The 15,262-nt window shown below is 42.5% G+C and overlaps 1 protein-coding gene across 3 annotated transcripts in view; it reads left to right on the top strand.

The window, feature by feature from the left end:
- agap1 (ArfGAP with GTPase domain, ankyrin repeat and PH domain 1) overlaps positions 1 to 15,262 on the top strand; it is a 662,670-nt gene that overhangs the window by 501,904 nt on the left and 145,504 nt on the right. For all 3 annotated transcript variants that reach the window (XM_078551515.1, XM_078551513.1, XM_078551514.1), the window contains exon 13: positions 14,822 to 14,983. In XM_078551515.1, coding sequence (XP_078407641.1) covers positions 14,822 to 14,983 — 162 coding nt within the window. The remainder of the gene's footprint in view (positions 1 to 14,821; positions 14,984 to 15,262) is intronic.

Genomic DNA, 15,262 nt, shown 5'->3' with positions numbered 1-15,262 from the left:
TGTAGGCTTCACTGAGATCACCTCTCGTTCTTTGAAACTCTAGAGAATAGAGGCCCAGTTTCCCCAACCTCTATTCATAGGACAGTCCTACCATCCCGGGAACAAGTCTGGAGAACCTTTGTTGTACTCTCTCTATGGCAAGGGGACCAAAATTGCACATAGTACTCCAGGTGCGGCCTAACCAAGTTTCTATACAATTGAAGCAAGACTTCGCTACCCCTGTACTCAATTCCTCTTGCGATAAAGGCCAGCACACCATTAGCCTTCCTAATTGCCTGCTGCCCCTGGATGTTAGCCTTCAGTGACTTATTGATGAGAACACCCAGGTCCTTTTGTACATCTATACTTTTTAATCTCTTACCATTTAAGAAATACTTTGTGCATCTGTTCCTCCTACCAAAGTGGATAACCTCGCATTATATTCCAATTGCCGTGTTCTTGCCCACTCAGTAAGTCTGTCCAAATCCTCTTGAAGCCACTTTGCATCTTTCTCTCAACACGTTCCCATCTAGTTTTTTGACATTCGCGAACTTGGAAATATTACATTTAGCCCTCACGGCCAAATCATTGATATGTGCTGTTAACAACTGGGATGCGAGCACTGATGACCCGTTTTGCCTGTTAACCAATCCTTAATCCATGCCAGTATGTTACCTCCTATCACATGTGCTTTAATTTTGCTAACCAACCTCCTGTTGGGGACTTTATCAAAAGCCTTCTGAAAATCCAAGTGTACTACGTCCATCAACTCCCTTTTACCAATTCTGTTAGTAACATCCTCAAAAAAACTCCAACAGGTTCATCAAATATGATTTCCTATTTAAAAAATCCATGTTGACTGTGCCAAATCAGATCAGTATTATCCAAATGTCCATTTATCACATCCTTTATAGTAGATTCTAGCGTTTTCCCTATTACTGGTGTAAGGCTAACAAATCTGTAGTTCCCTGTTTTCTCTCTACCTCCATTCTTAAATAGTGGAGCGACATTTGCCACCTTCCAATCTGTAGGAACCATTCCAGAATCTATGGAATTTTGGAAGATGATCGCCAATGCATCCACTATCTCCATAGCTACCTCTTTCAACACTCTGGGATGTAGATCATCAGGTCCTGGGATCTTATCAACTTTCAGTCCCATTAATTTCTCCAATACAACCTTCTTACTAATGCAAATTTCCTTCAATTCCTCATTCTCCCTAGTCCCTTGGATCTCTAATTCTGGGAGATTTCTTGTGTCTCCCTCAGTGAAGACAGACACAAAATAATCATTTAGCTTCCCTGCCATTTCTCTATTGCCCATTATAAATTCTCCTGACTCTGCCTGTAATGGACCCACGTTTGTCTTAGCCAGACGTTTCCTTTTTATGTACATATAGAAGCTTTTACAGTTCATTTTATGTTTTATGCTAGCTTACATTCATATTCTATTCTCCCTTTATCAGTTTCTTGGTCCTCCTCTGCTATATTCTAAAATCCTCCCAATTTTCAGGTTTACTACTATTTCTGGCAACTTTATAGGCCTTTTCTTTTAATCTTATCCAATCCTTAACTTACTTTGTTAGCCACGATTGACTGACTTTTCTTCTTGGATTTTTGTACCTTAAAGGAATGTTATAATTGCTGTAAACTATGTAATAATTCTTTGAAGACTGTCCATTGCCTATGTACTGTCATACCTTTTAATGTATTTTCCCATCACCTCTGAATTTGCTTCTCATACCTTCATAATTTCCATGATTCAAATTTAATAACTGGCCTCAGATTGAACTACCTCACTTTCAAACATAATGTAAAATTCTACCATGTTATGGTTAAGCAACACTCAAGAAGACCAACACCATCCAGGACAAAGCAGCCCGCTTGATCAGCACCCCATCTTATCACCTTAAACATTCACTCCCTTCACCATTGTCACACCATGTACAAGATCCACTGCAGCAACTCACCATTGCTCCTTCAGCAGCATCTTGCAAACTCATGACCTCCACCACCTAGAAGGACAAGGACAGCAGATGCATGGGAACACCACAACCTGCAAGATCGGCCCCCCCCACCCAAGCCAAAACCATCCTGACTTCAAACTATATTGCCATTCCTCCACTGTTGCTGGGTCAGAATCCTGAATTCCCTCCCTGATAGCGCTATGGGTGCAGCTAGATCACATGGACTGCAGTGGTTCAAGAAGGTGACTTACCACCACCACCTCAATGGCAATTTGGGATGGGCAACAAATACTGGTCTAGCCAGCGATGCCCACATCCCATGAAAGAATTTTTTAAAAATAGCAACCATTTTGGTCACGAGTGCTCTATGATAGCCTAAAATAATCTGGTGCATTTCCAAAATACTTCAGTGTACTCTTAATGAGAGCACATAGAGGTCGGTTAGTTAAGTTGCCGCTAAGTGATGTACTGTGATGGTTACACCACGTCCCAATCAAACTTCAGGATGAAAACACAGAAAACCTAAATAGCCCGTTGATAAGACTGGCAACTGTGCAGGGAAATGTTCTGAATGATTTTCATACAGTTCATACTGAGGGTCGGCTTCTGAAGATTACTGTTTGTATTGTTATCTTCACATCATAGGTTTACCTAAACTAAACTTCCATCTCGATCAAACGTCACTGAATCACCTGAAAAGTTAACGGTGGCTTAGATAGATTTATGTAACACGGCAGTTGTGCTCAGAGCAGTGAAAGATTTTCCGACGAAACTTGTGGTCATAATGATGATTTGACCTTTGCAGACTGAAGTGTGGATAAAACTTGCACCTATAGGTATCACCTGCTTTGGTCGCCAGCAACAGTGTGGAACTACCTAAAGGTCGCATTACCTGTGGAACAGTTGTGTTTGTGGAGTCGGAGCTGTTTGTTCTGGACATTTGATTGCTCCGCACTTTTTTTTTTACTGATTTTAATGCCTTCCGGTTTGTATCGAGCATTCCCAGATTGGATTGTCCAGATCTCGAGATTCTTGCCCGCTTCAAAACTGTTGCACTTTCTTTCACTGTCACTAAGTCAAAATCCTGGAACTCCCTCCCTAACAGCACTGTGGGTGTTCCTACGCCACAGGGACTGTAGCGGTTCAAGAAGGCAGCTCATCACCACCTTCTCAAGGGCAGTTAGGGATGGGCAATAAATACTGGCCTAACCAGCGCCGCCCACATCCCGTAAATGAATAAAAAGAAACGTTAAATCTCCCTCTTTTCTGCTCTAAGTTCAGATAGGTAGCCAGTTGGACCAGGGTGACATTATTTCCTTTCCCTCTCATGGTGATTGCCAATGGAAATGCTAGGTCGTCATGTCACGGGTGCTGAGTTGGGAATAAATTTGCGCTGTGGCCCAAACCCTGTAGGAATTAGGTTAAAACTGCTCCAGCTCAGTTCACAGAGGGTCTTTAGGACTTGATAATAAGAGACTTTGATCCCAATTGCATCTTCAAGGTGAAAGGTCAGTTTGCTAAACCACTGCACCATCCGGTTTCCACTCGATAGTTTTATTATTATGGTCTATTTTGTGCTTAGATGCTCAGGAGTGGCACTTGCTGCTTTGACCAGATTTCCAACTACATATTTGGATACTTGCATAGTCCTAATGGCCTCCTGGCATGGAGGGCTGCACACACAGTTGATCATGATAGAAGATAATGACGGAGCGGGCCGTTAATCGTGTACAGTTAATTGTAAGGCTTGAGATGGCATCTTGTCAGCAGAGATAAGTTGTCACTTTTCCAGTTCAGCTGAAACTAAATGATTGTAAAATAAGTTATGGGTGTCCTTGGGCCTGTCTGGGGAATGATGGCTGAGAACGCATTCTGGTCCCATCAGTCTCGGGCAGGCTGCTTGATATTTATGTGAACTGAATGTTATTTTATTCCCCCTCTAGTCATGCTTGTCAGCTTCCAGAGTGAAAAGTGAAACCACTTTCCCAACTCGTACTTCAAGTGTCGAAACGCAGCTATTGCAGATTATTATTTTTTTTGAACATTGATGCCCGATTGGGAAGAACTAATATGAGACACTGAATATATGAAAGAGTCGCAAATGTCCCTCCCCTGTGAAATGGAACCTATGAGTTTTAATGCTCCTGTCAGAGCTGGTTTAGAAGCAAAAATGATGGTGTAGTCATCTAATTTCTGCCCCCTTTTTTAGATAACTTGTAGCAATCAACCTTTTCACGCTTTGATTGATACAAGGCAGATGCCTATTTTATATTCAATCCAAGTCAGATGCGTTGCTTTAAAGGGATACGGAGCAGACACTAATTTACAGTCTCTGAATTAGACTGTCTTTACTGCTGTTTTCAATGTTACAAAGTTAAATTGATGGCGCTACACCTGTTAAGAAGGTAAAGAACAGTCAATTGACAAGTGGCTCGAGTACTGCAGTTTGCTCTGTAAATTTTACCGGTGTTGATCTTGCCCCATGGGTCTCAATCCGAGACAGACTTGACCTTCTGAGAAGCAGGGAGCTACTTTAAGTTTTGCAAGCGTCAGAGCTTTTGATTTTGGGACTGTGTTCTGAGATCTCAGGTTTCAGTTGACCCACTGGACAAGCGTTGTTACCCCCTTTCACCTCACCCATCCCACCACTGTGTGGGCAGAGCAGTGCCAGGAGCGTGGTTTCTGTCATTGCTTACAGTACGGCTTTGAATCCAAAGCCCAGTCCACGGCACTGAAGAATGTATACAATGGCAGAAAGCATAGTGAGAAGAGATCTTTATTTGTGAAATTAAAAAATTGATTGGCAGTTCAGATTCTTATTTACTTCACAATTTCCTTCCTCTTTTCTCTATTCTCCTCCTGGCAGCTTTGATCCATGGTGAGGTCGAGTTGACTTCTGATACCTCCCTAAGTCAGGCCAACCCAAACTGTGGTTGCGACCCCCTGTGGGGACACAACATGAAATTTTGGAGTCACAAGCTCCGAGGCAGCAATGGCTACCGTGGAGCTCAGACTGACTTCTGACAGCTGTGAGGCCCCTTTAAATTCTTGTGTCTTTTTTTGTTGCTGGGCATGGCCTAATGGACTGCTCCCTGAGGCCCAATTGTTGCTGTGAAAAAAAGCCTGTGAATAAGTAGGTGTGTTTTTTTTTGGGAGAAACTCTGCCTTTTCATCAACTCGCCCTCCGCCCCTCATCCCCCCCCCCGGCCAAGTCCTCACTCAGCAGGTGGAATTTTACGCCCCCTCCCACAGATGAGATTTTCTGATTCCGCCAAAGTCAGTGGACTTTTGAAAGTCTCGTCGCATTTTCTGGCCCTGTTACGACGCAACCATAAAATCCCTCCCAACAGCTCTCATACCCCACCCCAAACCCCCCCACCAATTTTCTCTCTGGAGTCACACAAAGTCTGGGGCATCAAAAATGGCCACACTGGGAAAAAGTTAGGGAAGCACTGCCCTAAGTAATCATTTCACATGTATGAGAGGACAGTCCTTAGACAGGCTTTTCAAAATTGATAGAAACATCACAACTGAGCTCCATCCCATCCTCAGCCAGCATCGACACTGTTTCATGGACAAGCCTCTGGATTGCCATTAAGTGCAAGCTCTGGTTGACTTTTTGCAGCCTGGTGAGCGACAGTCAATTGCGGTTCCATTATCAAGGCCGACTAGCTCACTTCATTCTGAGAGTCAAACCTGAGACTTTCCTGATCTGTATGGCTCAAACCACACCATGGCTTCCAACCTGTAAACAATGGGCAGCTCATCTTTGACTTGTTCATATAAAAACATTAAATATAAAGTCTGGCTGCTGTGGCATTGACCTATAAATAGCTGGAATGTCGCAGGTTCAATCCCTGATAAGTGCTGTAATCACTAATTTAAGGAGAGGCACTACAATTGGTTTCAGGTGCTTGAACTAGGGAGGGGTGGTGGAGGAGCCACCTGGGGGTTTTGCTCCTGATCACTGGGTGGGAAAGTGTCCTATCGAGCATCAGGTGAGGATAGGGCTGGCTATGAGGATTCCTATGTTTGAACAACTTGTCGATGTTCATAGTTTAGATTCAAGGATTTAGAATGATCCCTTGCATAAGTTACTAGAGGGCAGCTGATGTCCCAGAAATTATATCCCAGCAAAAGTCAATATCTTGAAGAGAGGAATTGGAAGTGGGGGAGAAGTTAGTGGATGAAAGAACTGGAATGGGAAGGTTCAAAATTTCTTCAGCAGTGCCAAATTCTGGACTCCCAGGCTCGCTCAGACCCTTTGATGCTGCCCCATTTCTGCTCCAGTGTTTGCTTTGCTATCTGCATTTCGCTTCAGACTCCAGAGTTGGGGGGATTTTAGTGACACTTGGAGCAGCTGAAGATCTAAAGGGGAACCCAGGACAAGGGAGCATAACCTTAAAATTAGAGCTAGGCCGTTCAGGGGGTGATGTCAGGAAGCATTTCATCACACAAAGGATAGTGGAAATCTGGAGATCTTTCCCCCCCCACCCCCTCCCAAAAAGTTGTTGAGATAAGAGTACTAAGGGATACGGAACCAATTCAGGTTGATGGAATTAAGATGTGGATCAACCAAGACCCAGTTGACTGAAGGGACAGGCTCGAGGGCCTGCTCCTGTTCTTGTGTTTCTAACTACTGTGTGCATATTAGTTAATTTATGATTTGTAACCATGTTTTTGCCCACTGTGCATCGCCCTTAGGTGATACATGCATCACTAGCCTCCTGGGGATCCATTGAATGTTTAAAAACTGAGATGGGGCTGGCTGCTAGTCAGCACCTCCAGTGATAATGTTAATATTATCAGAAGGCAGAAGAGGGGAAGGAGGATAGTGCTGTCACAGAATTATTGACATAAACTGTATCATTAATGTCAGAAAATACTCATTCACTGAAACTAGCAAAACGTAAATGGGATATCAATCTTAGATCATCAGCCCACACCTGAGGGAACATCGAAAGGACTACAAATAGGGACCGATAGTATGGTTGTTAAATTTGTTGATGGCACAACGATAGATAGGAAAGTAAGTTGTGAAGAGGACTTAAGGATGCTACAAAAGGATATTGATAGGTTAGGTGAGTGGGCAAAGATCTGGCAAATGGAGTATAATGTAGCAAAATGTGAGGTTGTCCATTTTGGCAGGACGAATGAAAAAGAGGCATATTATCTAAACAATGAGAGATTCCCGAGCTCTGTGATGCAGAGGGATCTGGGTGCCCTAGTGCATGCATCGCAAAAGGTTAGTAAGCACGCACAGCAAGTAATTAGCAAAGTTAATAGCTATCGTTTATTGTGAGGGGAATTGAATACAAAAATAGAGAGATTATGCTTCAGTTATAGAAGGCATTGTTGAGACCACGCCTGGAGTATTGTGTACAGTATTGGTCTCCTTATTTGAGGAAAGCTGTAAATGCATTGTAAGTAGTTCAGAGAAGGTTTACTAGATAAATACCTGGAATGGGCGGGTTGTCTTATGAGGAAAGGCTGGACATCTTAGGCTTGTATCTGCTGGAGTTTAGAAGAGTAAGAGGCGACTTGATTGAAACTTTTAAGGTCCTGAGGGGTCTTGACAGGGTGGATGTGGAGAGGATGTTTCCTCTTGTGGGAGAATCGAGAACTAGGGGTCACTTTCAAAATAAGGAGTCGCCCATTTGGGACAGAGATGAGGAAAAAACTTTTATCTCAGAGGTTGTGAGAATTTGGAATTCTCTTCTTCAAAAGGCAATTGAGGTAGAGTCCTTGAAGACCTTTAAGGCAAGGTAGATAAATTCTTGAGAAGCAAGGGGGTGAAAGGTTATCGGGGGTAGGCAGGAATGTGAAGTTAAAATCAGATCAGCCATGATCTTATTGAATGGCAGAGCAGACTCCAGGGGCCGAGTGGCCTACTACTCCTGCTCCTAATTCATATGTTCGTATGTAAATACAGGTTACGCCCTTAGAACTCATACCCTCACCTGAGGATCAAACATTGGAAAAGCAGTTCTCATAACATCAATGATTTCAATTAAAAGCCTCCATATAAAATAGAAAGAACTTTCATTTAGATAGCACCTTTTGTGACCTTACGATGTACCAAAGCTCCTTGCGGCCAATGAAGTACTTTGAAATGTCATCACGACTGTTGTAATGTAGGAAACATAACAGTCAATTTGCGCACAGCAACATCCCACAAACAGCAGATTGGCTGCCTTTGTTTCCTATCTTGTAACAGTAGCTGGAACAGATAATCTGCTCATTACATCATTGAGGGATAAATACTGGCCACGACACGGGGGAGAGCTTCCCTGCTGTTCTATGAAATCGTGTCCAGGCGTATTGAACATCCAGTTAAGAGGGCAGGTGGGGTCTGGGTTTAACACTCATCTGAAAGACAGCACCTCCAACAGTGCAACACACCCTCAGCACTGTAACTGGGAATGTAAGATGGGTTATGTGTTCCAGTCTCTAAAGTGGGACATGAACCCTCAGAGGCAGAGGTGAGGGGAGGATGCCAGTGACCATAGTAAGGGTAGGGCATTCCTAAAAGGAAATTATGGTAGGTTTTTTTAAAAAAAGCAAAGCGAGTGAATCTGTTCTGTGTATCCCTATCAATGTGGCCCATTAGAGGAATGAAGCTTTCCTGCTGTACATCACTGTAATGTGTAATAAAAGTAATCTTGCATGGAAAGATAACATCTTGGTGCTCATCTGTGGCAACTCCAGGGATGTGCTTCAGGCCTCTATGCCAACACATAGCTTGCTTCCAGCTGTACATACAACCAAGTCCTGAGTGTAGTAGTGTTGGGAAGGAGTAGAAAGCAGCCCCTAAGGGCTTTAAAGAATGGAATTTCACACCCAAATGCTACACTGAGAGATAATCGTTTAGGGCTGTGCTGAATGCTTGTTTCCAATTGGAGGGGAGGCAGCAAAGTGCATAGTTTGTGGGGGATTTTGCGGGGGGACTAGAGGGAAATATTTGACTGCAGTATCATTAAGTGCTTAAATACAGTGTGATGGAGATCAGTATAACACTCAGAGACACACAATTTTTCAACTGTTTCCGGACAGGTTTAAAGATTGTCTAAGTGGTTTGTATTAATAGAGAGTAATAATACATTGATTGTGCTGGGGTCTGATCCAATAACTTAGATATTCATATATTAGGAAACTAATAGAACTTAATTCTAATAATCACTTTTAATTAGGTGTAAACATTTTGAATTCCGATCTCGGATTTGTGGTCAGTGGCGAAACTAGGTGCTTACCACTGACCTTGAAGAAGGCTGTCCACAAAGATCCAGTGATTCCTGTGGTGTGGTTTTCCCTGTCAACGGAGACAGTTTCAATCTGATGCCATGTCAAATGGATCTCCAGGCATGCAGCAGCAGTGATGTCAGTTGGATAAGCAGCCAATCACATTGAAGTATTCACACACAACAAGCCAGAAATTTAAAAGCAATTAATACCATTCACTTATTTTTAATTTAAATTTTCCAGATCATAGAATAATAGAATGATTACAGCAGAGAAGGAGGCCATTTGGCCCATCATATCTGTGCTGGCCCTCTGAAGGAGTAATACATCTAGTGCCACACCCCCACCTTCTCCCTGTAGTCCTGCGCATTCTTACTTTTCAGATAATAATCCAATTCCCTTTTGAAAGCTTCAATTCAACCTGCCTCCACCACACACTCAGGCAGCGCATTTCAGGTCCTAACCACTCGCTGAGTGAAAAATTTTCTCCTTATGTCGCCATTGCTTCTTTTGCCAATTACCTTAAATTTGTGCCCTCTGACTTTCAATCCTTCCACCAAAGGGAAAAAGTTTCCCTCAATCCACTCTGTCCAGACCCCTCATGATTTTGAACACCTCTATCAAATCTCCCCTCAACTTTCTCTACTCCAAGGAAAACAGTATAGCAAAATAAATTATTAGGGCTAGATTAAGATTGAAGCTAAAATAAATATAACTTTTTCAATAAATATTTTTAAAAATATGTGGAACTTAGTATCATTATGGAAAAATTTGACATTCCACGCACAGAAATTTAGCTTTTCAAGGCCAGTGGGGGTGTTCAGCAGTGATTATGAACTTAGTATGCCACTGAAAGCCCAGTTACACCTCATTCAACAAGGTTTAACCTTTTCAATGGATTTTATACTGTGATCTATGAGTAAAAATGAGCTCCATTGATTTCCATGATTGGAGTCTGGGGGTAGAGAGGCTTGTGGGGGAATCCTCAACAGTGTACCCTCAGGAGAAGCATAAAATCACTGACAGCAATTTCTGGATTTCCATGTTATTAATGCAGAAGTTGCTGTCGGCTTCAATGGAGTAATGACGACAGATACTGACTGTTTCACTGTCATTACTACCGCAAAATCCGGGCCAATGTTTATCAGTAAGTGGAATTCAAAAATAATTCCCGAGTATCATTATTCTTTTTTGATCTGTTCAAATTGTCATATCATTCAGTATGAAATACAGCAAAATACTTTAAAGAGCGTTTAATATAACTGATGTAACAATTCATTGCAACTCAACATCTTGTCACAATTTTAAAAAATAATTCTCCATATCAGTTCCAAGCAAATGTACACATTTCAAATCTTGCACAGTGAACAGAATGTCAGTGAACAGTGATATATTCCCTGTGTCAATTGTCAGCGCTATTTTTAGGGGAATACAGACAATACACTGAGCGTTGAGTGATGTATGTAATGTAATTGAGGGGTTCAGGTAGTTCACAAATGGTGTAATGAACAGCCAGGAGTGAGTAACAGGGTAGCAAAAGTGAAATATTGTAAATGCTGGAAATCTGAAACCAGAACAGAAAATGCGAGAAAACACTCAGCAGGTCAGGCAGCATCTGTGGAGTAAGAGCCAGAGTTAATGTTTCAATAAATGATCTTTCGGCAGAACATGAGTAACAGGATACTGTTCACTCCCTCTTCATGAAATGTGACGTAAGACTCGGGCAAAGGAGGCATCGCTTAGCTGTCATTCATACCATTGTGTGCAATATAACAATGTTACAATTAAAATGAGAGATTTCATCAGTCACAGTGTATACACAGCACAGAAAGCTGGCATAGTCTCTGAAGAGCTGTTCCTTTTGGACAGACCTGTGATGTTAAGTTTACCAATCCTGCTCTCCCATAGGGGGAAAAGTGCTCAAGAAGGACGAGATGGAGATGTAACTACAACATTGCAGCTCCAACTCTTCCCTCAGTTCTTTCAATATGGCTCCCATCGAGAACACTGGACAGGTGAATCTATTCTACTGTGGCCTCTAAAGGTATTCAAAAATCATGAGGGGTCTGTACAGAGTAGATAGGGGGAAACTGTTCCCACTCATGAAAGGATTGACAACACAAGTGCAGAGATTTAAAATAATTAGCAAAAAAATCAAAAGCGATATGAGAAAAAAAATTTTCACGCAGCATGTGAACATATGAATTAAGAGCAGGAGTAGGCCATTCAACCCCTCGAGCCTGCTTCGCCACTCAATAAGATCATAGCTGATCTGATTGTGGCCTCAACTGCACATTCCTCCAACCCCCGAGTGATTAAGGTCTGGAATACACTGCTTGAGACTGTGGTGGAGGCAGGTTCAATCGAGATAGTCAGAAGAGAATTAGACTGTTATTTGAAGAGGAAGACTGCACAGGGTTATGGGGAAAAGGTGGGGGAATTGCACTCAGTGAGTTGCTTTTTCGGAGAGCTAGCTGGTGTAGGCACAATGGGCTGAATGGCCTCCTTCTACACTAACAATTCTGTGTGGTTCTGTGATTAACGCCTCGGTGCCCAAGAGCCACTTATTTAGCACTGGAATTTATAATTTACCCATCAGCTTTCTGCCCCAAAACATAGGCCAAGCGCCATTTACAACCAGAGGGCCCCAAGCCTCTTCTGGTGCCAGTCTTAAGCCTGATGCCATTTGGGGGAATTCCCCTATAGGAACTTGCACACTCAGGTATGTGATATATATCGAAGTTCTGTTCCATCCACAAGCCAACCTTGTGTGATGTTGCTCTATTTTATCTGCAGAGATATTATTGTAACCCATTTCCTTTAAATATTTGTACTGGGTGTTTTTTCTTTTGCTTGCCACGGGGATGAATTCTAAAGTTTCTTCATGCCTTGTGATCTTGAGTTCATCCAGGGTCTAAGGAATTAATGTTATATTAACGCTTTGGAAAAAGAAATGGCCAACGCCCATGGGAGCCATAAATGACATGACTAATGTACACTTGACTATCTGTACCAGCTCAAGTATTGCCCAGATTAATGACGTCCCACTCCACCCACCTTGCCACCCTACCCTAACTGTAGCCAATGCCAATGTGGAAGTAAGGCGAAGCTGTGATATAAAGACCACCTAAAGAGAGATCCGAGAGGAAAGCTTGGAACAGGCAGATATTTGGAGGACTCAGCAGAAGCTCATGGACAGATCCTTCTAACTTAACTAACTTTAAATTGCACATCTTCCCAGTGAACAAATTGACTGCTAAAGATGGAGTCTGGAGTTATCATTGCGGTTTAGTAAATGAATAAACTTTTAACTGAACTCACACTGGTGGATCAAATAATCTTTCCACCTTTTGTGCTTGTTTCATCAGGCTGGTTTTTGGGGTTTCAGGCTCATTTTAATGCGGTAATATAGAACAGATCCAGGCCCCCTGACTTGTGTTCCTTTTCTTTGTAAGTTATTTACACACTTTGTACCTAAGATATATTTCCAATTATAGCTAACATTTTCTTTAGCTTCAAACTAGGCTGATTTATCAGTACTGAGTCTGGAAATTGATAATTACATGGCATATTATATAATGCACAATGATTTGAAAATGATTTGTGATGCTTATTTCAAGAAATAATGGTTTCAACACAGCTTTGCAAAAGAGTCATACGGACCCGAAGCATTGGTTCTGTTTCTCTCTCCACAGATACTGCCAGACCTGCTGAGTATTTCCAGTATTTTTTGTTTTTGTTTCAATACAGCGTTGTGTTTGTAAGGTTATAATTTTACAACAAACCTGGCATAAATTGTTCTCCTACTTCAATACTTCTGTTTCCTCCCCCCCTCCCCCCCACCACCATTGTTCTGGAGAAACTGAAGCCAACTTTGGTGCCTACACTGTCACCTACACTGAGACCAGCAGAGACTGGAGACTGAATATGGGTCTTTCTGGGCCTGCCTGGATTAGTACCAATGGGTGTCTTTGGTGTAGGTTATCATGCAGTGTGCTGCATTGATCGTGGCTGGCTTGAAAGCCATATATTTCAGCAGCCACCAAATAATTCTTGGCGTCTCTCCACCCCAGGTTTGCTGGTTGTAAAAGCCCATGTGAAGTTTGCCCTTTCACACTATGTTCTGCAATTGCTGCTGTTGCTACCCTGCCAGAACTGTAGCTGTGCATCTGAATGAAGCAACTGCATGTTGTTCCCCAGCCTATGCATTTATAGTCTGTTCTTCAGCCAACTAACAAACAAAGATGCTTACAATGTCAATCATGTACTGGAGTTAGCAAAGAGATGGCAGGAGATCTACCGTAACTCCTTTCACATCTTCCTGGAATTGTCAGTGTTCCAAGATTGTCCTGGAGCCCCCATGAATTCGAGATTAATCTCTATGATGCTACTACGAGTAACCCTGGAGTAAAACCATAGAGGCATTAAAAAATTTCTATTTTTCTTCATCTATTATTTACAGTAATATTGGAGGCTGGGTAAAATGGCTGCTTGCCAGCCAAACATCATCCTATCACATAATTAACAGACCGTTTACCTTCCAATTGGCCTTGGATGGCAAGGCACCCCAAGGATGGCAATGGTGGGGAGATTGGGACAGAGGGGTTGGAGGCAGGTGGTCAATAAGAGGGAGGGGCAAAGATACTAAATGACACAGTTCTAAAGAGTGTACAGGGGCAGAGCGAACTGGGACTGCATGTGCATAGGCTTTTGAAGCTGGCAGGACATATTGAGAGTATGGTTAGCAAAGCATAAAGGTGTCTTGAGCTTCATAGATTGAGGTTCTGAGTACAAAATCAGAGAGGTTATGCTGAACCTTTATAAAGCTTGGGTTAGGCCACAACTGCATCTAGTTCTGATCACCACGCTTTAGGAAGGATGGTACTTAAAAGGATGCAGAGGAGATTTACCAGAATGGTTCCAGGAATGAAGGATTTCAGGGTCAAGGTTAGGTGGGAGAAACTGGGGTTGTCCTCCTTGGAACAAAGGTGATTGAAGGGAGAGTTGATAGAAATGTGCAAGATTATGATGGATTTAGATATGGCAGACAAAGAAAAGTTGTTCACATTGATCATACAAAGACGAGGGGACACAGATTTCAGGTTTTGGGCAGGGATGCAGAGAGGATGTAAGGAAGAACTTTTTTACTCAGTGAGTAGTAATAACCTCGCTGCCTATGAGAGTTGTGAAAGCGGGGATGATGAATAATTTCAAAAGGAAATTGGATGAGCACTTGAGGAAAATAAACTTGCAGGGCTATGGAAATAGAGTGAGGGCGTGGGCTGACTGGATTTCTCTACAGAGAGTCAACATGGACTCAATGGGCCTTCTGCACCATAATGATCCTATGGCTTTATTTGACAAAACCTCCAGGAATATGCCCAAGTAATATTAGCCACCCTAAATCTTCCATATCTTTACTGACTCCAGGAAGGGTGAGATAAGGTAATTCTTTGTCTTCTGTGTACGTATATAAAATACTTGGGAGATCTGAGGCCGCGTGTAATGCCAGTATTCCAAATGTCGATTCCAGTTAGCTACAGTTAGGATTTTCCTTTAGACCATGTGTCAGAAGTGTTGAAAAGTCATTGCGCTGAATCATTTCTCATGATGTTTTCTTTTGGACTTCTGTTGAAGATACTGGCCTGGGAGACTCTGTCTGTTCAAGCCCCAGCATATCGAGCACCACCAGTCCCAAGCTCGAGCCTCCACCTTCACCCCACGCCAACAGGAAGAAGCATCGCAGGAAGAAGAGCACCAGTAATTTCAAAGCAGATGGCATCTCGGGCACAGCAGAAGGTAACCCACTGTGTTTATACTTTGTCGTTCCTTAATAGTGTTTATCATTGACTACATTCAAGTTGTTTAGAGGATTGTTGATTTAAGGAAAAGAAGCAAGAGCCTAGGGCACTCAAGCATTCAGATTCCTACTTGTGTGAGTCTGTGCTCCAGTTTGAAAGGTTTCCCAAATCTGTTGCATTATAAGTATGGCCTATTCTTAAGATTGGTTATGTGGTGTTTATAACAGTATCAATTCAGTTTGGTGGTCATTGACATTGGGAATATTCCTTACACAGG

This window comes from Cetorhinus maximus, chromosome 11 (genome assembly GCF_964194155.1).
Source record: "Cetorhinus maximus chromosome 11, sCetMax3.hap1.1, whole genome shotgun sequence".
NCBI lineage: Eukaryota > Metazoa > Chordata > Chondrichthyes > Lamniformes > Cetorhinidae > Cetorhinus > Cetorhinus maximus.
Note: the sequence above shows the minus strand (reverse complement) of the source record. Positions and strands in the feature narration are given on the sequence as shown.